The following is a 20,090-nucleotide window of genomic DNA, read 5'->3' on the forward strand; positions in this document are numbered from 1 at the left end:
GAGAGAGAGAGAGGAATCTTTTGGGAAAGCGGTGTGGTCGTATCTCAATTGAACCAAAAAATAACCAATCTCAAGACCGATCCGATTCTCTTTGTTCCCTCTCTCTCTGGGTCTCTTGGTGTTCGTTTAATGTTTTAATATGCATCATACTCTTTCCGGTTTCGAGTATTTTGTCCACTCGTGTTTGGCGGCACACGACGTCCTCCAACAAGATTATTGTATTGATATATATATCTTCGAACTCGATTGATTCTTGATTCTGTGTGTGTGTTTTTGAACGAGTGAGGTTTAACAAAACTCAGTTGATGTTTGTAATGAAATGAGTGAAACACTTATATTGAAAATTCAAAAATAAGAAAATATATGACAAATATAAAACATACACATATTTAGCCTTACTTATAAACTAAATATAGTATAAAACGTAACACATTTTGACCTAAAGCATACTTGGTTTGGTCGACCTTATTTAAAATTTATTATTTAATACAAAACCATACTTTGAACTCAATTTTTTTTTTAAAAAATATAGATCTGCTCTTGGAGACAACATAACTTCGTTACTTGATTCAAAAACAGATAAAAGATAAAAAGGATAAAGGATAAAGAAAATAAGGGATTAGAGCGAGGGAGTGTACTCATTTGATGGGTTCATTCTCTTTGCACCCTTTTTAATTTTATAATTTAAAATATGAGTTGGAGTTTGCTTCTTTGACCAATCAACAGAAAATATAGAATCTCTCTCTCACCAAGCTAAAGAAAGAACACAATATATGTAACTGCTTTTAAATCATTGCAAAGTATATATCTCACTTGGGTCACATTTTATCTTTATTCCTTTTTAATTTCACTTCTAACTTGAACATTGGTCAGTTTTTATTCCTTAACTCCTTAAAAGCACCGATCTTGGCGATTACGATCTCCCTCATCCTCATGCATGCATTGACCACAATCGTAACAACATTCTAAGGCATTAGTGAAGCAAGAAAGAAGGAGACTGAGAGATTCTGAAAAAAAAAAAAAAAGAGGGTTTCGAGATGATCGTGATCGTAGGGAAGAGACTAGAGAGAGAGAGACCAGATTCTTGGAAGACCGTGACATTGCCAGTCACGTGCCTCTTTTTGACTACCTTCCCTCTCTGGCCTCTCCTGCTTTAACCGCAGATGTACTTATCATTTTATTTACTTACTTTACCATTTAAAATATTTACTCGATGTTAGAACACATCAGAACACTGTAGTTTGCTTAGCTATGTTAAACAAGACTGGTCAGGTCACTTGGGGGTGGAATTTTAACTTTTCCTCCACGAATCAAATAAATATTCAATGAATTTGCCTAATAAAACCAATATTTGGAGCTGTATAAACTAATTTAATCTGCTAGATGAAACGTTGTATTATAGCCGTGGTCTCTGGTTTTTCCCGACATTATGGCAAAATCGTTCAAAAATTCAATAAATTGACAGGATTATTAAAAATATAAAGCAACTTATATATATATAGCTATGAAATTGAATGAGAAATCTATTCTTATTTATGTTATTAGACTATTAGTTTTGTATAGATGTAAAATCATCGTTCGTTAAGTATTTGGTAACTTTATTTTACAATTTGGAAACTAATTAGACGTGTGTACGTTCTACATATTACTTATTATGTGGATGATCACCACTAAAAAGAAATGGAAATGGTGAAACTTCAATAAAGTTCTCCTGGAAGTGAACAAAAACCCAACCCATATTTAATTCATTACAACATCTTTTAAGACAAAGTAAATTAAAGGAGCAAACACATGTAAATCTAAAGAACAGAATTAATAATGAATTAATTCAACCATACATACATAAGACCGGGACCAAAATTTTCCTCTTTTGTCAAGTTACCAAATTCTCTATAAATACGTCTTGTCTCCGTTTCACAGCAGCAACGTGGACTCTTTCTTTGTTTTGGCTGACTCCTCTTTCACCGTCTCCTCATAACTTCTTCATCCTCATAAACCACCAAAAATAAAAAACACAAGACACACACTTCTCTCTGGCTCTCTCTTCTCTTTATATATCTAACCTTTTAGGGCTTCCACGATCACATATCTCTACGTGTAATGATGGGTTTCTCAATTTTCTTCTCCTCTGAAAATGACGTCGTCCATCATTCCTCTCCTTATGCTTCTGTTGACTGCACTCTCTCGCTTGGAACTCCCTCCACTCGCCTCTGCAACGATGACGATGAACGTAGATTCTCTTCTCATACCTCCAACGCCTTAGGCTGGGACTTCTTGAACGGTGCCAAGAAAGGTGGTGGAGGCGGCGGTAATAACCTCCTCGCTCGCCGTTGCGCCAACTGCGACACCACTTCTACTCCTCTTTGGAGAAACGGTCCAAGAGGTCCCAAGGTAAATAACATATAACCTTTGACACCACTTCTACGTTTTTTATTCTACTACCCATGTTTCAAATATCAAAACTTAAACTTGTAGCTTTCAAGCTCATTTTTATTTCAAAAGACCCCTAGTCAACCAATAGTATTGGATAATTAATAACTTTATATGATCTTTAATTTGATCAGTCGTTGTGTAACGCGTGTGGAATCCGATTCAAGAAAGAAGAGAGACGGGCATCGACCGCCGGAAACTCGACCACCGGCGGAGGACCAACGGCGGCTGGAGTTCCAACTTCGGATCCTCACGGGGGTGCAAATTATTATGATTATAACAGTAATAATCAATATGTTTCATCGTCGCCTTGGGTACACCACCATCAGCAGCATAACACGCAGAGAATGCCTTACTACTCGCCGGCGAATAACGAATACTCATTCGTTGGTAACGCTGATCATGACGTCACGGCCGACCCGTTCTTGTCTTGGAGGCTCAACGTCGCCGACCGGACCAGCCTTGTCCACGATTTTACGATGTGATGAGTGATCAGTCCGTAGTTAATTTTCCCCCTCATAAGTCTTAGCCTTGGATACCTTTTAACGAAAAAGAAAAATCTTAGCTTTGGTCATATTCTTAATTATTTTACTCTTTTATAGTATATTACATATTGAATGTCTTTTTTTTGGTCTATGTGTAAGTGTTATTTGTTTTTTTGTTTATTATTAAAGTTCGTACTCCATGAAGCTACTTGTGTTTTCATTACATGACTTTTTAAATGTTCTCTCGGGTAATGAACTAATGATACATAGCTTGCTTTATAAACTTTTTATGATGTGTGTCCTACTTTGACCATGAATATTCAGTGATATTATTACATATTCCTTTAATTCTCCTTTTTTTTGCATCTTTAGATTTTATACGGAGAATGTGAATGTTTTGGGATTCAGATACTATCTATCTTCACAAATGTCTTTCTAAAACGTCTAGTTTGTGAGGTTTGCTATAATATTCTCAAAATGCATTTTTTATGTTTCACAATTTTTTAAAAATAAAAAATGAGGGAAAACAAACAAATGATGATTCAGCCAAGAACATATCTGGCAGGGTGGACAAAAATGAAAGTTTGTCGTGTTATACCCAAATTGTCTTGGAAATTTGACCGTCAATTGGGTCTTCGTGTGCTCTGCTTAAACACTGTTACTGCCAACTGCATGTGAGGAATATTTATCCTTTTCATAACGTGTTTTAGTTCTTATTTTTTTGAAAAAAATCGTGTTATTTTGTAGTATTTGACAGTTTCATGACTTGTTTAAATGGTAGGAACAATCGGCTTTAAAATCATATGTGATGATGCCAAGATGTTTCCGGAAACATGATAGAAGTTCAAACAGGTGTTTAGCCATATGAGTCATTTTTTATTTGGGCCTCAGCCCTCCATTCAAAGTCAAATAAAATCCAAACTGAATGGTTTTTTGAAACTCTTATGTTACCAAGACAACTACATATTACAAACAAATACAATCTTACGTATCTGCTACGCAATATTTTACTTAAGAAACTGTAACATAGGGACATAGAAGTAGGATGTGCAGGTCATCCACCCGCTTACTCCCCCAACTGTAATTAGATCCAACGAACTCTCTTTTCTTCTTCTTTTTTTCTCAATCAATTTTTATTTTTATTTTCCCACAACGGTGGCTTAAAGCCAATATACTAAACGAATTAGTGTCTTCTTCTACACAGGTACGCAATTAGGAGACTAATTACAAAAAGAAACAACAGACAAAGTTAACAACCCAACACCAAACACATTTTTGATAAATTCAAATCCAAGTGCCAAGTCTATAGGTTATATAATGTTACTTCCCATTTGATCTTCCCTTCAAACTTCTCAACAAAAATAAAAAAGAAGAAGAAAAGAAAAAAGTTTAAAGATGGTGAACTTTGTTGAGGCACAAAAACCATTGTTGTATGGTCTGATGAAAATGGCCGGCGTCGTTCCATACAGTTTAGAAATCGAACCAGGGACGAAGGTAAACTATTGGGTCCCCAAGGAAACCCTAAAGAAGAAACCCGGTACAGGAAAACCAACCAAACCGGATAAACCGAAAAAACCTGCCGTCTTGTTAATCCATGGTTTCGCCGGCGAGGGAATCGTGACGTGGCAGTTCCAAGTCGGTGCACTATCCAAGAAATACTCTGTTTACATACCGGACCTCCTCTTTTTCGGTGGATCCTACTCCGACAACCCGGACCGGTCTCCGGGGTTTCAAGCCGACTGCTTGGTCAAGGGTCTTCGTGTCCTCGGCGTGGACAAGTTTGTTCCTGTAGGGTTTAGCTACGGAGGCATGGTGGCTTTCAAGATCGCTGAGGCTTACCCGGACATGGTTAGAGCAATCGTTGTGTCAGGTTCGATTCCTACAATGACCGACACCATTAATGAGTCTAGCTTGAACCGGTTAGGGTTTAGTTCTTCCACGGATCTATTGTTGCCGACTTCGGTTAAGGGACTTAAGGCTCTCTTCACCATTGCTGTGCATAAACCCTTGTGGTTCCCTAAACGATTGTTCAAAGACTACATCAAGGTACGTAATTATTAGTTACTACCCACAAAGTTAATTAAATTATTTTCTTTTCTTTTAGTGAAAAATCATTTATAGTAGATGTCATGATACTGCATTAACGTAATGTTCCGTTAATAACCAATCATATGATAAGATATTTAATGTTCCGTTAATAACTTAATGTTCCATATATTATGATAAATATTTTGAGTGTCGCAAGGATATACTAAAATCATATGGATCACGTTTCTAAGAACGAGTGAGTGTGAGAGTTAGGTGGGACTCGCGAAGTATATTTGCCTCTTCATCTCAAATCTCTTAACTTTGGCGCCTAGACAATATATGGAGTAATGTTGCCAATTTCATTTAGATCCATTATTATTCATCAATATTTGGAGTTCATTGATTACGTTGTTTTATTAAAATCTAGTATTAGTGGGATTGGATTCTCAAAGTTCTTATAAAACCACTATTATTAGATTTAACTAACCTCTCCTGCATAGAATAAACCAACTCTGTATATGTTACTCTGTTTATTTATTTATCTATTCATAAGTTCAAATTTCAGATTTAGTTAATTTCATGTTATTTTTATACTCTTCATTTGAGAATGAGTTGAATTTTTAACATTTTCTTCATTCTAATTCGTTCGCCTAACGTTATCTAGAATCAAGTGACGAAAATATGGATAAATCTACATATAGCAGGTTATATAGAACATATATAGAATATGGTAGGTTAGCTATAATTGGTTCAACTACTCTCAACTATATCCTGTATTTATATTTGGGTAGCAATATTATATTTGTCTACCAGGTATCTTATTAACTAGAATTTCTATTATATATTTTTTAAAGACTTTTTGCTGAATAAAGAAATGTTATGTTGACGTATGGGTTCTAAATTCTGTATTACTGGTGAAATTGGTAGGTAATGTTCAACAATAGGAAGGAAAGAGCTGAACTGTTAGAGGCTGTTGTCGTCAGCAACAAGGACGCGCAAATCCCTCATTTCCCACGGGTACGTATGAAAAAGTTATATGTACATACATTGATTTGTTTTTTTTTTTTTTTTTGGTTCTTTTCATCTATATTCATTCATTTGTTTTTATTCGACTATATACTAACATTTCAAGTCTGTATGCAGAAAATACATTTCTTGTGGGGTGAAAGTGATCAAATCTTTGACCTTGAATTGGCTAGAGATATGAAAGAGTAATAAGTTTTGAAGATATTAAAACTTTGCAATTACTGCCAGTTGAACTTTTTTTGATATTTTCCTAATTTTGGTCATTGTTGATTTCGTAGACAAATAGGGGAGAATGCAACAATAGAGAGTATAAAGAAGGCAGGGCATTTGGTACATTTGGAAAGACCTTGTGTTTACAACAGGCGTCTCAAAAAGTTTCTCGCATCTATTCCCTCTGAAGATAAATCTCTTCAATTGATATAATTTAAAATGCTACTAAATTTATACTTCATCCTGATATGTATGGATCGTTTGTATCGAGATTGAATATGCAGTCTTTATATCCAGATTAAATAAACGGTTAAACTTAAATTCAGAATCTGCTTTTGAAACTAATACAAGCAACTCCACCATTCTTACATATACATATACATATATTACACATACATATAAGAAATTTTATTTCACAAACGAAGGTTTGAAATCTAAATGCATAGTTTAGCTTTTACCCTAGACGTATATAACTTCTCCGGTTCTAAAGCTCAGCACTACGGTCTCTCAAATATGAACCGTACTCTCCAGCAGCATCAGAAGCCTCCTCCTTTGCACTCTCATAAGCGTCTTTTGTCTTTCTCGAAGTCGAATCCTTAGCTCCACCATACCTTTCCCCAACTTTATGCAAGGCCTCCTCGAATCTTCTGTCTGCTTCGCTCCCTGATCCGTATGCGTCTGTTGTTTTGTCTTTAGCATAGCCCATTGCTCGCCCTGCCGTTTCTCTAACATCCTGAGCTTTATCTGATGCCATGTCTTTTGCATTCTTAGACCCTTCTTTGACTCTTTCGTATGCTCCATGAGCACTATCTTTAGCTTCAGCACTCTTATCCGTAGCCATCTTAATCACATCATCCGCTTTGTCATAAGCAGCGTCTTTTGCGTCCCTCGCCTTTTCATAGGCAAAGTCCTTAGCATGACCAGCCATCTCAGAGGCTGATCCCGCTTTGTCATAGGCCAAGTCCTTGGCTTCCTCCGCCTTATCATAAGCTGATCCTGCTTTGTCGTAAGCCATGTCCTTAGCTTGACCGACCTTGTCGTAAGCCATGTCTTTTGCTTGACTAGCCTTGTCATAGGCGATGTCTTTTGCTTGACCGGCCAAGTCATAGGCTGATCCCGTCTTGTCATAGGCCTTATCCTTGGCTTGACCGGCCTTGTCATAGGCCGTGTCTTTTACTTGACCGGCTTTGTCGTAGGCTATGTCCTTAGCTTGACCAGCCTTGTCATAGGCCACGTCTTTGGCTTGACCGGCTTTGTCATAGACCACGTCTTTGGCTTGACCGGCTTTGTTGTATGCTGATCCCATCTTGTCGTAGGCCATGTCTTTGGCTTGACCGGCCTTTTCATAAACCATGTCTTTGGTTTGATCAGCTTTGTCGTAGGCTATGTCCTTACCTTGACCAGCCTTGTCGTACGCCATGTCTTTGGCTTGACCAGCCTTCTCGAAGGCCTCGTTAACTTGATCGGTCTTATTGTAGGCCATATCCTTTGCATCACCAGCCTTATCATACGCATATTTTTTTGCGTTTTGAGCACTATCGTAAGCAGATCTGGCTCTGTCTGATGCAAAGTCCTTGGCGTAACCCGCATTGTCATAGGCGGATACAGCCTGGTCATAAGCGTAGTTCTTCGCAGATTCCGCCGCTTCTTCTGCCTCATCTTTCTTGTTTCCCAATCCTCTATATATTATAACAAAGGAAATAAAACAAAAGAGAGAGGGCTCTTAAATCGATCAGTATATAAAAAATATGAAATCACTTAATAGTGATATGCATTTTCATACCTAAAGAAACATTCTGAATAAACAAAGTTCAAATTTACGTTTACAATTTATTTCTTTTAATAAACTAGAGAGAGACAATATACATGGCCTAGTTCCATAAAAAGAAACCAACACAGATCTAAAAGAAAAGAACGATCACGCCAGAGCAAAAGTTTAGGCTTACGTGGTGATTTTGTCGGAAACCCAACCAGCCCAAGAGGCGGTTTTGTCCTTAGCGTCGTTCGCCATTTCCTTAGCGGTCTCGGGTGCGTCTTTAGCATGCTCTGCTTCGCTTCTAACCATATCCTCTGCCGTCTCTGTTCCCCATCCATAGCACCCCTTCTGCAATGTCGGCATGATCACCAGCATAAGCATCATGATCATCATAACCGATCTGTTCTCCATCATTCCCATATTTTTAACCTTTCTGATTTGTGGTATGTTTGTGGTTCCAATCTCCATGGAGGAAGTTTATAGGTATTAGAGAAGAGAGAGGTGTGATCCCTTTCTTTCACTAGAGAAGCGGTTAATGTTTGACACGTGGTTATTCGAATGTTTACGTGGCGGTTAAAGAGGTGCGAAGTAATGTCTGGCGTATTAGCCACGTGTTGATTTCTGGTTAGGGCTTACAGTTGCAGGGTTAGTGTCTCCCCAACCCTCGTGGTCATGGCCGCATAGAGGAAGCTTCAATTCTTGATCAACTTATGAAATACGGACATGCACATCTACTAGGAAAATAGAACATTACAGTCCTCAAATGTGGCACATTACAGCCCTTATTACATGATTGGGTAAAAAAATATTTCCAGAATCATAAACTTAACCAACATGCCTTGAGATGCAACACCTTCTTAAGTTTTCAGCAGATAATGATTTCTCGTATTCATCATCATCTTCTTAATCAACGCATACAAAGCTTCTTGAAACTAAATGTGAGTCTGAACGCCCAAATCCACTTTCTCGGCCTCTAGAGGATCCTTTTCTCACTTAAGCTCTATCATTTGACAAAGAGAGAATGATTACGTGGCGTCCTCATAGATGTCTTCTATTTTGCTGATGTGTAAATGATTACGTGGCGTCCTCATAGATGTCTTCTGTTTTGCTGATGTGTACTCATGGAGACGTCTCTTTTATTAATTTAGTAGTAGTAGATTTGCTCCTCGTGATTATTCTTTTGGTACTGATCACACATGCTACAAAAGAACCCGGTAACGTTTTACATAAAATGGATAAATTCAATTATTGTAATCTTCAAAACAAAGATGGTGATAAAATCTACGATATTATTTGTTGACAGAAAAAAAAAAATCTACAATATTATTTAAGTATAAAACACTTTACTTATATTTTATAAATGTTAATTTTATTATTTAATTCACTAGCTTATCATTAAGAAAAATTAACATTAGTAAATTGCATATATCTAATATCTATCTTACAACTTTTGGTCCCATAACTCAAATTTACTTATGACACAATCTTATTATTAAAATTACAACTGTATATTTTATCTAGATTATGATGTGGCGATGCTTGTAATTAATGTCTCAAAAATAGATAATTTTTCTCTTTCTGTATACAGAAAGACTAAAAATGGTTCTAATTAATTAAAAGAGAATCTTTTTTCACAAAATTTCCCCAAAAGATATAGATACAGTCTTTATAAATTAGCTAGCTCATAAATAATTTAATGGACCTCATATGGAGAGTTGATGCATACAATTGTCAAAAAGTTATACAAAAAAACAAACTAACAACTAATACAATGATAAATGCATTTAAAACTATCTTGAATACTGTATCTTTAAGAAAATTTAGAGATAAACATAAAAAAATTCCCCAAATGGGAAAATTTAATTGTGATAAAAAAAAAGGGTTGGAAAGGATAAAGATTCCTTATAGGCCTAAATGTTAAATTTTGCTATGTGTATAAAACGCCTAATAGGAAGGTGGTCTCCTCTTAAGCATCATTAGTTTGAGGCTCTTGTAAAATCAACCAACACTTGAGAGAGAGAGAGAGAGAGAGAGAGAGAGAGAGAGAGAGAGAGAGAGAGAGAAATGGTGAGAAGTAACAAAGGTCGTCAGAAGATAGTGATGGAAAAAATGGTAAACGTAGGCAACCTTCAAGTGACTTTCTCAAAGAGAAGGTTTGGCCTTTTCAAGAAGGCCAGTGAGCTTTGCACACTGTGTGGTGCAGAGATTCTGTTGATTGTGTTCTCCCCAGGTGGAAAAGTGTATGCCTTTGGCCATCCTGATGTTAGAGAACTCATCGATCGATTTCTGAACCGTAACCACAATTCTCTGGTTCCCTTTCAACCAAACAACAGGCTGCAGCTTGCTCAGTTTCGTCCGGATTTAAATATCCAATATCTCAACGATGTCCTCACTTTTGTAAGTTTTTTCTTTTTTTTTCTTTTTTTTTTTTGATAAAAAAAAATATAATTAAGAGATTATCATCTAGAGGTAAAAATAATTAATGTTGAAATGTAATCTCGTTTTCTTCACAAAATGAATGAATATCATTGCAGATGGTGGACAGACATGAGGAGGAGAAAGAGGCCAGAGTGAAATTGGAAGTGATGAGACAAGCGAGAGAAAAAAGAGGAAGCACCTGGTATGAAAAAGATGTGAAAGATCTCGACATGCGTGAAACCCAAAAACTGATTCATGATCTTGAAGATGTGAAAAAGAAGTTGATGAGTGAAATGTCTCAACATTCTCTTCAGAATTACATGGTGGAGAGCTCTGGCTTTACTGGTGGTAGCAATGATGATGGTGGCATGGATCTGCAGTTTGACCCAAACGGGAATGCATTCAACTACAATCCAAACATGTATTTCCCTAACCATGCACCATTCGTTGGATACACCAATGATGAATTTATGGTTCCCATGTCCAACTTGAACTACATGTCAAGTTACAACAACGAGAGCAGCTAGAGCCTGAGAAGCTAGAAGAGCAGATGTGATATGGAAATCATATATCTTGCAGGTCATTGTTCTGGTGTGGTGTGTGAGACTTTGAGTTATCTTTAATTTCCCTTTAATTTGTTTCAGTTTGTTTGCTTCCCCTTGTTCCCTTCATCGTTGATTTCTTCTTTGTATTCTGGATAATTGATTGGTTTGTTTGCTTCAGTACTTAATCACCCCTGGTTTCATTTCATCTGATTTTTTATTTTGCAATTTAAGTTTGATGTTATATAGTGAAACAAACAAGATTTAGAAAATGAAACGAAGAAAAGTAATATGTCCATGAACAAATAAGCAGATATGTGTTCGCCCTAGTTTTCTATTCTCTATGGGACGAAGCCATTGAAGTTCACTTTTGTTATGGAGCTCCGACGTTACTCTTCTTTCGTTGGTTTCCCCTTTCTTACATAGCTCCTCTCACCTGAAGACATCGTCTAGGTAGTACGTACGTAGTAGTTCGGTTGCTTATGTTTTTCTATCTATTTCACTTGTTGTGATGATCTTATGATGTTCCTGTCTCCGATACGGCCAGATGTGCCTTGGGTGGTCTCCTTCCTTTCTGTAGGAGCCACATGATCTGCTCAAGATTTCTTCGTCCAGGCTTGCTCCGGCTACGCTGGTCATCACTCGCCGCTTCAATCTCTCTTTCTACACTGTATGTATATCGGTCACTCCTCTGATTCTGCTAATAAACCAAGTCGTCGAAAGTGTCTTATCTCAGACGAGGGTGAGATCCGCACCACCAGCCTCTCCGGTTAACCGCCGCACCGTCTGTTATGATACCACGGATCTTCTTCGGCGAGAAAGGGATGGAACCCTAATCGAAGTGGGCCTGAGTCAGTTTTCCTAATATTTGGGCCTGAGTTTAGATTCTATGTTAATGGACCTTATGGTTTCAGTATAATTAATATCGACTATTGGACTTTCCTGGCTTTTAGCCCAGTGTTTAGCTATATTGTTATTGGGCCTGTCATGCCTTTTTTTCTTCTTTTAACATATGATACATGTAAGACTCTTTCTAGACAAGAGTTTCATGATTCTAACACCATAAAATGGGTTTTGGTTGTCAAAATAAAATGAATCTGTAGAAGATCTTTCTAATACACTCTTGTTTAGTTATTTTTAAATTAAGTAAATGGACATGTATAATTATAATCCCAATGACTAAGAGAAGAGTAATGGCTGACAACCTTCAGAAGCAAGCCTATGCCTTTGGTGGTGTTCTTCAACTTTATATTCAACAATCTCTTCAAAAAGCTGTGAATCCAAGACACAGTCCTTCCGTCCGTACACTCCAGCTTGTACTCCAGCCACAAGCTTTGCAATCTCACGGCCAGAGAATCCTTCCGTCTTCTTTGCAGCCTCGGAAATCACTTTATCAGTTAAGTCTTCTTTAACGGTTATCTTCTGTGACAGCTTCCTAAACAAATGACTCCATTTGGGGTTTGTGTCATTGTCGTTGTCACTCTTCTTTAGATATTGGTTGAGATAGAGATTGAGAAGCTTGAAACGTTCTTCTTCCCCTGGAAGTGGGAACTCAATGACTTCATCAATCCTGTCTGTAACCGCACTATCGAGATCTCCAGGTCTGTTTGTAGCTAAGACAAGAACAATGTCCCGAGATTGATCACCAGTTCGGAAGAGCAAAGCGTTCAGAGCACTACGCTGAGCCTCACTCATGTAAGTGTTGTTACGCCTGCAAAGAAAAAGAGAGACCATCCTTCTTTAATCCCGGAGAAAAAGTTGCAACCATTTTACTGTCAGAAATCTAAAACCCTAAAACAACCACTAATCATTGTTGGATATCCTGACATAATGCACCTCAAAAGACCACTCATATATAAGTTTTGATTGAAGAAACAATCCGAGCTGGATTGTCAAAGGGTTGTAGAAACTTAGAGAGGGAGATCTTACTCGCATAGAAAAGCATCAGCTTCATCAATGAAAAGAAGTAAGCCTTTGTTCGATTTCTTAGCCCAATCAAATATCTGGTGGATTTTAGTAACAGCTTGTGATCCCAAGGGAGCAACATCTCCTCCTGTCATCATAGCATAATCCAGACCCTGCAGAAATTAATTATATCTAAGAACTCATAAAGGTGGGATTAACAATTCTAGTAGCATAGTTTTGATCATAACTCACTGATCTCCGAGCTATTTCCCTTGCCACCATAGTTTTACCAGTACCAGGAGGTCCATAAAACATCATGTTGCGGAATGGTGCTTGATGGGATTTGGTATTTGATGTAGCTCTTGCGAGACGCTCAATTCGCTGCTTTAAAGAAGGATGAAGAACGACATTATCAAGCGGCTTTTTCCCTTTTGCTGCAGATGCTGCTGCTGCCCCCGAGATTCTGTTCTTCAATTGAGGCATCGAGCCTGCCCATGGAAATCTACCCATGGAAGATTCTCTAATAAGTGATGGTTGGTCCTTGTCCAAGCATCCTATTAATATAACCCCATGTAACTCTAGCTCCTTCACTTTTAACTCAAAAAAAAATCATGAAACAGAATCCATTAGAAAAAGATAAAAGAATAGCAGTCATAAAAAAAAAAAAGAATCTAAGATCACTCAAGTCAAGTCAAATCAAACTGGTTCAGAAAATCCCATAATACTCAATAACTGATCTAGTTCAGAGATGCATACCGAGTTGTGTAAATTCCTGCAGCTAATGCAGTAGCCCCTCCAACAGTCATAATCAGCTTATTCCTATCAGTTAATAAGGTCCTAAACCCCCCTGCCAATTTCATACAGAAGTGAGCTAAAGGAACAAACACAAAACTGATATTTTCCTTTTGTCAATAATCTAAAGGCAAGAAGATATAACTTTCTTGATTTATCAGTTTACCTTCAATGTGACTGAACATTGTGTTGATTGCAGCAAGCCACTTCTCCCTTTCACCATTTATCCTTTCCATAAGCAATCTTCTATTTTGCTCTTCAGTAAGTTTGGCTTCATGAGCCCGACCTTCAGCTTCAGCCATGGCCTTGACATGAATCGTCTCTCGCTCAAGTTCAGCTCTCTCTTTTTCCGTTTGGCGATGCTGAGCTTGGATCTGTTCTTCTGTGGTGATTTTTGATCTCTCTTTCCTAATAGAGGACTCCTCTTGCATCTTAACCAATTCCACATTATGATGTCTCTGAGCTTCATGATCTGTCTGCATTGCTCCCAAACCATAAATATTTGTCAGACTTTATACTTCAGAAAAATTTATTCAATCTACGAGAACACATAAATAAAGGAGAAAACCTGTTGTCTCTTTCTTGCTAACTCATCCTCATATCGAAGACTTTGAGCTTCGGTTTGCGCATGTGTCTGCAAAAGATTTCTCTTGTCCTCAGCCAATTTCTGCTGTCTCTCCTGCCCGTTTCAAGTGCCCCATAAAACAGATCGCATTAATTCTTATGATCATCATAAAATTTGCAATCATATCAAGATTCAGATCAAAAAAATTTCCCTCTCTAAAAATGGCAGAAAATGAAAAATTTAAGTTAAAAATCAACTACTTACAATATCATTGCGTGCTTGAATAGCTTGGTACTGAGAACTCTCAGCCGCTAATTCAGCTAACCGCGTTTTCTCTTGCTTCCTCATGAGATCAAACACCTGAATGGAAAAAGCAAGAACCAAAAAAGCTAAGAAAAAACCCCAATTTTGTAATCACCCAAAAGACACACATCTCCACAAATCCAAATCCATTTTTGAGTTAAAATACCCTTTTGGCTAAACCCTATATTCAGTCAGACTTTGGTAACTAGATAAGAGAAGGCACCTGTTTGGAATGGGGAGAACTATTGATATCCCTAAGAGCTTTTGCAGCTCTCTCAAGTGCCTCAGGGTCAAAACCCGATCCTTTGGGCTCATTAGGCTCTGCTTTAGGCTTACTAGAGTCCGACAAGGATTGATTCGCCGGAGAATCTGACGGAGGTGGAGCCGGAGAAGAAGAGGAAAAGAATGGAAACCGGAATCCAGAATCGGCATAAGCACGGTTCTGAGACATTGACATTGAAGTGAACGCAGCAGCTATCGCCGCCGCGGAACACAATCTAGAAGCAGCCATGGATTTCAACAGAATAAGAGACCGACCCTTTTTAGATGACTGAGAAATAGAGCTAAAGGTTCATGAAAGTCGTGAAATTGACGGTGAACGATGGTCGATTTCTGGGATTGCCGACCATAAACCCCACGGTGGCTAAGACTTTAAGGTTTAAACGGTACTTTTTCAAAGAAAATGATAAATCTCGACCGAATAAAGTTTCTTCTCCTTTGCTTGGAGAATAATCAAAATACAGATTTGGGCCTAATTTTAATGAGGCTCGTTATTGGGCCATGTTCTAAACGTACAATAGTTGTGCGTAAAAAAGTGGGAAGTAAATGATTTGTTCTCTCTACTCAGCTTAGAGCTTATGATAGATAACTAGAGATAGATAATTATAAAGATTCAGTGTGTTTTATATAGATCAGTCACGGGTACGTAAGATGATTGTTCGTCAGATAATTATTTAACATGAAAGAAATGATTCCACAATCCACATTCGAATTATTAAAACTACTAAATACTGAGTTTAGTTTTCGTATATTCTCTCGATGGAATATCAAACAAAAAAACTCACCATTTGAGCTAGTGGATGTAAGGATTATTCTAACGTACGTACTTGCACATTTTTAAGTTTTAAAAATCTTGGCTATATAGCCTATTTTTTTTTTAATATTTTAAGCACAAATCTAATCCACTTCATTATACTATTTATATAGACCTTACCAATTTTATTTTTTGTGATTGTAATTTCATGCATTCAGTTGATTTATGTACAATAGTTCGACGTTGAAAATTAATGGTTACGCAATGTATTAAGAAAAATGTTCACAAGCGTCAGTTTATAGTGTTTTGAGTTTATATATAGCTTTCTTAATCCCTTTAAAAATAAAATAAAAATAGCATTTTTAGTTCAATTTACACTTCTCGTTCTTCATTATTGTTCGTATGGGTCGCAATTTTGTGCCAGGAATATAAACTAGAAATGTGCTTTAAAATATTACAGAATAATGTCTCACTTTTTCTAGGAAAATAAATTAAAATTATGCTTTCTCTTCTTCTTGATCTCTTATAAATTAGACGATGTGGATTTGAAATTTTATCAATACTTAACTGTATAATTCCAATTCTCCGTCATGGTTCATATGGGTCGCAAATTTCGCGACGTGTGGAATATACAAGGCATGTGCTCTAAAACATTACCGATCGTATCCCCTCTTTATTTTCTTTCAGAAAAGTATATTCTTTCTTGGCACAAAACGAATACATAATACTCGAGATGAATTATGCAAAAGAAAGAAAAAAAAATACTCGACATATATCAACCTTGACAAAAAAAAAAAAAAAAAAAATGTATAAGATCAACAGTGGACCTCTCATTTTGACTTTTTTTGGTATAATTTTTGTTACTATATAAGTCTTGATACTAAAAATTAAAAGTCAATATATTGGTCCCCGTATATGTTATATATAAACAGTATTCTCTAACGCTCGAACCTATGTGAAAGTGTAATTGTGTCAATGAATAGAGATGAATCTATATATCAAACTACGTATTTCTAATAATTAATTACCACCACTGTCAAATTTAGACAATTCGTAATTCAAAATTAACATTCCATGCAAAAAGTTTTCCCCCAAATAAGGACACGTGTATCTCACAAGAACCAAACAATTTAGTAGTATTGTTTGATCCGCCAAAAGAAAGGAGGTGGAAGTAAAAACAATAATCTTCTCAATTTCTTCTTCTTTTCATTTACCATCATCATCATCATCGATGTTCTCTTTGATTTGTTTGTGAGCACTACCGTATGATATGGTCCAATCAAATTACAATGTTCGTGGAGATTGTCATCAGGCTACCCGCCAAAATGATGAGGTGAGTGCAAAAGTGAACCAAAACATGTTCTGGATCGTCAATTCAGGGTTTTTAATAATCGTCTGATCTTCTTCCTTTCTTTTTTTTTTTTTTTTTTTTTTGGGTTTTTATATGATATGTGTAAGAATGGATCGGTACTATATGTAACTCACACTGATTGATTTAGATTAGCGCGGAAGTAGAGGATTCTTACATAATCGTTACACAAAAATAAGTAAATACATTTATATATAGCTTCGCTTAGATGTTCTTTGTGAGTGGGTTTGGAACCATATCGAACTCAGAAGACCCTGCAACATATTAAAAAGCCATATGAATTGACTACTACAAAAGACTACAAATAGGTATATTACGTTATCATTTCTTTGATATAATTCTAAACGTAAGCTATAGTCTAAATTATAAGTACTCCAATGTCTATGTATGTGGAGTAGTTTTTGCAATGGTAAGGACAAGAGACATGGAACATGCTATCATTATGTGGGACTTTGATTTTTCTTGGCTAAAAGACAGATAAAAAGATGGATGCAAGCTTTTCATAAGGAAATAGTTTTTTTTGGTTGAATAAATAGGAAATAGCTTTTTTGGTTGAATAAATATAAGAGATAATGGCTTATGATCAGTTTTTCAAGAACTCGACAAAACTAACTCTTGTATTCTCTGTTACAAGATTGTTTTTGGCCCCACATTTAGAAGTTGGGACAGTTCATAGATATGGAAAACAGTGGTGTGTACTATATAGATCATTAAGTAAGAAGACATCTACACATAAAGAAACGTGTGGAGGCTGCATGTCTATTTATGAATGCTTTCTTATGCATAATTGTTGTGTTTACCTTTTAGAGTTCCTTAAATACTTTCAGTGGTTGTTTCCATTTGAATAGTAATTGGGATGTGGATAACGCCCTGACTCAATGTCATTGACATCCCTAATGAGGAGCTCATAGTGTCGCCTTACTTCTTCGGCTGACTTGCCACCAACTGCTCTGGCGACGTTATGCCAACGGTCAGGAGTGTCCTGGTCATATATTGCCAATGCCCTTTCAAATAATTTGTTCTCCTTACGTGTCCAAGTAGCGTTTGAGCTCATGGAGTTTGAAGCCATTACACGAATAAGTATGTATATCGAGAGTGGAAGATTGAAAAAAGTCTTTTGAATTTTAATGGAACTCTGGTTTCTTGGGAGGGAGAAAAAAGAAGGAAGATGTATGTATCACTTGAGAAAAAGGAGTTGATTTGGTTAGCTCAGAGAAGGAGAAGCTCCTTTATAAGTAGGAGGAAGAAAGCATGGTGTGGGGTTAAGCCAGTTGGAAGAATATATACTTTAAGAGTGACTATTTCTTTTAGCAACCACACGAAGTCTTTGAGAAGGTACACAGTTTTGAAAACAATCCAATGGAAACCCGAGATTCCTTGACATTGGCAATTGAGAAATTTAAATGATTCTTTCTTTTTTTCTTTTTCTTGCTACTATCTGCACAGTAAACGACTAAGGCAGTAACCATGTTTTTGGACCTTAAGTTACCTCTTTAAGGCTTAATTTGTAGAGATCTTATCATCACTATATTGTAGTATCCGATGCTTATTTTTAACACATGAGATTGTTAGATCATGTTTGATGCTTCTTGTGATCTCCATCCATTTTGATTGGAAATATCTGTTTATGACAGGTTAGTGATGACATGTCTTTTCGTAGATGCCATATATGTCCAAGTGATTTGGTTATGTCATAAAAAGAAAACACAATCCCACTTCATCGATTTTTGCCATTCTCGTTCTCATGGCTCTCATAGCAAATTTGGTAATATTGTAATCATCTGAGTTATCTCTTTGGTTACATTTGGCTTCGTGTTGATCAGCATCTGTGAAAAGGATGGAAACTTATGCATGCAAACCCTTTATATGTCTTGATGCTCTTTTTTGTTTGATACTATGTCTTGATGCTCTTTAGTAGCTTTACTACGTACCTCAGATGAGAGAAAAATATCAGAGTATATATTACGAAGAAGTGCTTTGGCTTAATAGTGAGAGATTAGGCCTCCAAAACATGTTTTCCTCCCTGGACCGTGACCACAAAAACATATACTTTTGTCAACCATAAGAACCGAGCCTTGTAAGGTTATAGTATAATGATTTCGTCATCAAACCAGTCAATCATGATCTTTTACAGGTATAGGAATCTTTTGCTTTGTCTTTCTTTTCATAAACGGGCTAAGAAGATTGGCTGATTTAAACCTAAGTAAACTTAAGCAACTACTTCTATTGTACACCACTGCTTTATAAAGATTTCCTGCGTTTGACGCATGCATACAAAATTTTACGTGGATATAAAAATAAAGATACTCCCAACACAATTTTTAGATTGTTCATATATAGAGTTTTTTTTTTTTTTTTTTTAATTTTGTCTCTTCGTTTTTGTTTCATGCATTACTAAACCGGAGTTAAACATGCATGCATTATACAACCACGAGAATGGAAGAGAGAGCAAAAAAAAAAAAAAAAAACACAACACAGCACCTTTTCGAGGATATTCAGGTGTTCTTGTTTGTTTTTCTCACTTATCTTAACATTGAGTGGTGTACACAAGTGGACGAATTCCAAATCTTGTGAAGATCTCGTACGTCGATGAATCTTATCGACGACATCTGCGCCTTTCTTACGCTTCTTCTGCTCCTTTGTTTTCGACATTGTTTAACCTCTCCGATTCCTCTCCACTCGGTGTGTTTTATTGTACTTAATTATTATTTATTAATTATAAGAAAAAAAATATATGTATATACATAAAATAACACAAAAAAGAAAGATGAAGATATGGACTGTATTTCTTCTCCCAAAAAAGTTATAAAATATCAGCTCTCAGTAGTACTCCTTTGGTCTCTATTCTAAGCTTTATGATAAAACATTCTTTTGGCAGATACTCATCTCCTTTCAACTTCACTTGCCCACTCAACAACTTGTCCTCTTGGAATATTTTTTTGGACTCTTCCATTTGGATCCGTACCTTCACGTCTACGCTTCACTGCCTAATGTCAGCACTGATCATATATATATATATATATATATTAATTACTACTCTTCCATTACGAATTAACGTCGAACTATTTCGTTAAGTATATATAATTAAGTTGTTTTCATGTCCGGTTTTGTCTAGCTATAGTCATGTGAATGCCCTTATAGCCAATTTGTTTACGTGCCGAACCGATTTCTTTGTGTTCGGACATTTTAGAGTTACCCTTTTCTTATATGAGCCAAACCGGTTTTAAA

General features: G+C 36.6%; 7 protein-coding genes across 7 annotated transcripts; 3 read left to right on the plus strand and 4 right to left on the minus strand.

Annotated features, from left to right (window-relative positions):
- The first annotated feature begins 1,939 nt into the window (after window positions 1–1,939).
- On the plus strand, window positions 1,940–3,042 carry LOC17879671 (GATA transcription factor 19). The gene is made up of 2 exons (XM_006286014.2): window positions 1,940–2,391; window positions 2,565–3,042. The coding sequence occupies exons 1-2, from the start codon at window positions 2,101–2,103 to the stop codon at window positions 2,913–2,915; spliced, it is 642 nt and encodes a 213-aa protein (XP_006286076.2). The 5' UTR covers window positions 1,940–2,100; the 3' UTR covers window positions 2,916–3,042.
- Window positions 3,043–4,254: 1,212 nt separating this feature from the next.
- Window positions 4,255–6,504, plus strand: LOC17880473 (epoxide hydrolase 4). The gene is made up of 4 exons (XM_006284086.2): window positions 4,255–4,961; window positions 5,871–5,960; window positions 6,087–6,154; window positions 6,248–6,504. Exons 1-4 carry the CDS (start codon window positions 4,311–4,313, stop codon window positions 6,390–6,392), a joined length of 954 nt encoding a protein of 317 aa, XP_006284148.1. The 5' UTR covers window positions 4,255–4,310; the 3' UTR covers window positions 6,393–6,504.
- Window positions 6,505–6,601: 97 nt separating this feature from the next.
- Window positions 6,602–8,349, minus strand: LOC17877547 (late embryogenesis abundant protein ECP63). Its single transcript, XM_006285492.2, has 2 exons — window positions 8,126–8,349; window positions 6,602–7,858 (listed from the first exon to the last, which is right to left on the minus strand). Exons 1-2 carry the CDS (start codon window positions 8,347–8,349, stop codon window positions 6,664–6,666), a joined length of 1,419 nt encoding a protein of 472 aa, XP_006285554.2. The 3' UTR covers window positions 6,602–6,663.
- Window positions 8,350–9,952: 1,603 nt separating this feature from the next.
- On the plus strand, window positions 9,953–11,103 carry LOC17878649 (agamous-like MADS-box protein AGL62). The gene is made up of 2 exons (XM_006286039.2): window positions 9,953–10,332; window positions 10,470–11,103. Exons 1-2 carry the CDS (start codon window positions 10,000–10,002, stop codon window positions 10,878–10,880), a joined length of 744 nt encoding a protein of 247 aa, XP_006286101.1. The 5' UTR covers window positions 9,953–9,999; the 3' UTR covers window positions 10,881–11,103.
- Window positions 11,104–11,939: 836 nt separating this feature from the next.
- On the minus strand, window positions 11,940–15,139 carry LOC17881003 (ATPase family AAA domain-containing protein 3C). The gene is given in 9 exon segments (XM_023778999.1): window positions 11,940–12,606; window positions 12,825–12,973; window positions 13,053–13,337; window positions 13,339–13,390; window positions 13,557–13,647; window positions 13,759–14,068; window positions 14,161–14,271; window positions 14,422–14,517; window positions 14,684–15,139. Coding segments are annotated over 9 exon segments (1,914 nt in total). The 5' UTR covers window positions 14,972–15,139; the 3' UTR covers window positions 11,940–12,074.
- A 1,599-nt stretch (window positions 15,140–16,738) lies between these two features.
- Window positions 16,739–18,100, minus strand: LOC17880689 (protein RADIALIS-like 3). The gene is made up of 2 exons (XM_006282695.2): window positions 17,663–18,100; window positions 16,739–17,116 (listed from the first exon to the last, which is right to left on the minus strand). Exon 1 carries the CDS (start codon window positions 17,929–17,931, stop codon window positions 17,686–17,688), a length of 246 nt encoding a protein of 81 aa, XP_006282757.2. The 5' UTR covers window positions 17,932–18,100; the 3' UTR covers window positions 16,739–17,116; window positions 17,663–17,685.
- A 1,284-nt stretch (window positions 18,101–19,384) lies between these two features.
- LOC111829259 lies at window positions 19,385–19,815 on the minus strand. Its single transcript, XM_023777945.1, is given in 4 exon segments — window positions 19,385–19,447; window positions 19,449–19,516; window positions 19,519–19,559; window positions 19,607–19,815. Coding segments are annotated over 4 exon segments (381 nt in total).
- Between the last annotated feature and the right edge of the window lie 275 nt (window positions 19,816–20,090).

The sequence above is a fragment of the Capsella rubella genome, unplaced genomic scaffold, assembly GCF_000375325.1.
Source record: "Capsella rubella cultivar Monte Gargano unplaced genomic scaffold, Caprub1_0 scaffold_7, whole genome shotgun sequence".
NCBI lineage: Eukaryota > Viridiplantae > Streptophyta > Magnoliopsida > Brassicales > Brassicaceae > Capsella > Capsella rubella.

What these genes read in the sequence shown, in the direction of transcription:
- LOC17879671 (XM_006286014.2), top strand. Translation starts at nt 2,101, where the DNA reads ATGATGGGTTTCTCAATTTTCTTCTCCTCTGAAAATGACGTCGTCCAT. An exon ending in ACGGTCCAAGAGGTCCCAAG is followed by an intron (nt 2,392 to 2,564) that starts GTAAATAACATA and finishes TAATTTGATCAG; the next exon opens with TCGTTGTGTAACGCGTGTGG.
- LOC17880473 (XM_006284086.2), top strand. Translation starts at nt 4,311, where the DNA reads ATGGTGAACTTTGTTGAGGCACAAAAACCATTGTTGTATGGTCTGATG. An exon ending in AAATCCCTCATTTCCCACGG is followed by an intron (nt 5,961 to 6,086) that starts GTACGTATGAAA and finishes GTCTGTATGCAG; the next exon opens with AAAATACATTTCTTGTGGGG. An exon ending in TTGGCTAGAGATATGAAAGA is followed by an intron (nt 6,155 to 6,247) that starts GTAATAAGTTTT and finishes TTGATTTCGTAG; the next exon opens with ACAAATAGGGGAGAATGCAA.
- LOC17877547 (XM_006285492.2), bottom strand. Translation starts at nt 8,349, where the DNA reads ATGATGGAGAACAGATCGGTTATGATGATCATGATGCTTATGCTGGTG. An exon ending in GTTTCCGACAAAATCACCAC is followed by an intron (nt 7,859 to 8,125) that starts GTAAGCCTAAAC and finishes TATAATATATAG; the next exon opens with AGGATTGGGAAACAAGAAAG.
- LOC17878649 (XM_006286039.2), top strand. Translation starts at nt 10,000, where the DNA reads ATGGTGAGAAGTAACAAAGGTCGTCAGAAGATAGTGATGGAAAAAATG. An exon ending in TCAACGATGTCCTCACTTTT is followed by an intron (nt 10,333 to 10,469) that starts GTAAGTTTTTTC and finishes ATATCATTGCAG; the next exon opens with ATGGTGGACAGACATGAGGA.
- LOC17880689 (XM_006282695.2), bottom strand. Translation starts at nt 17,931, where the DNA reads ATGGCTTCAAACTCCATGAGCTCAAACGCTACTTGGACACGTAAGGAG.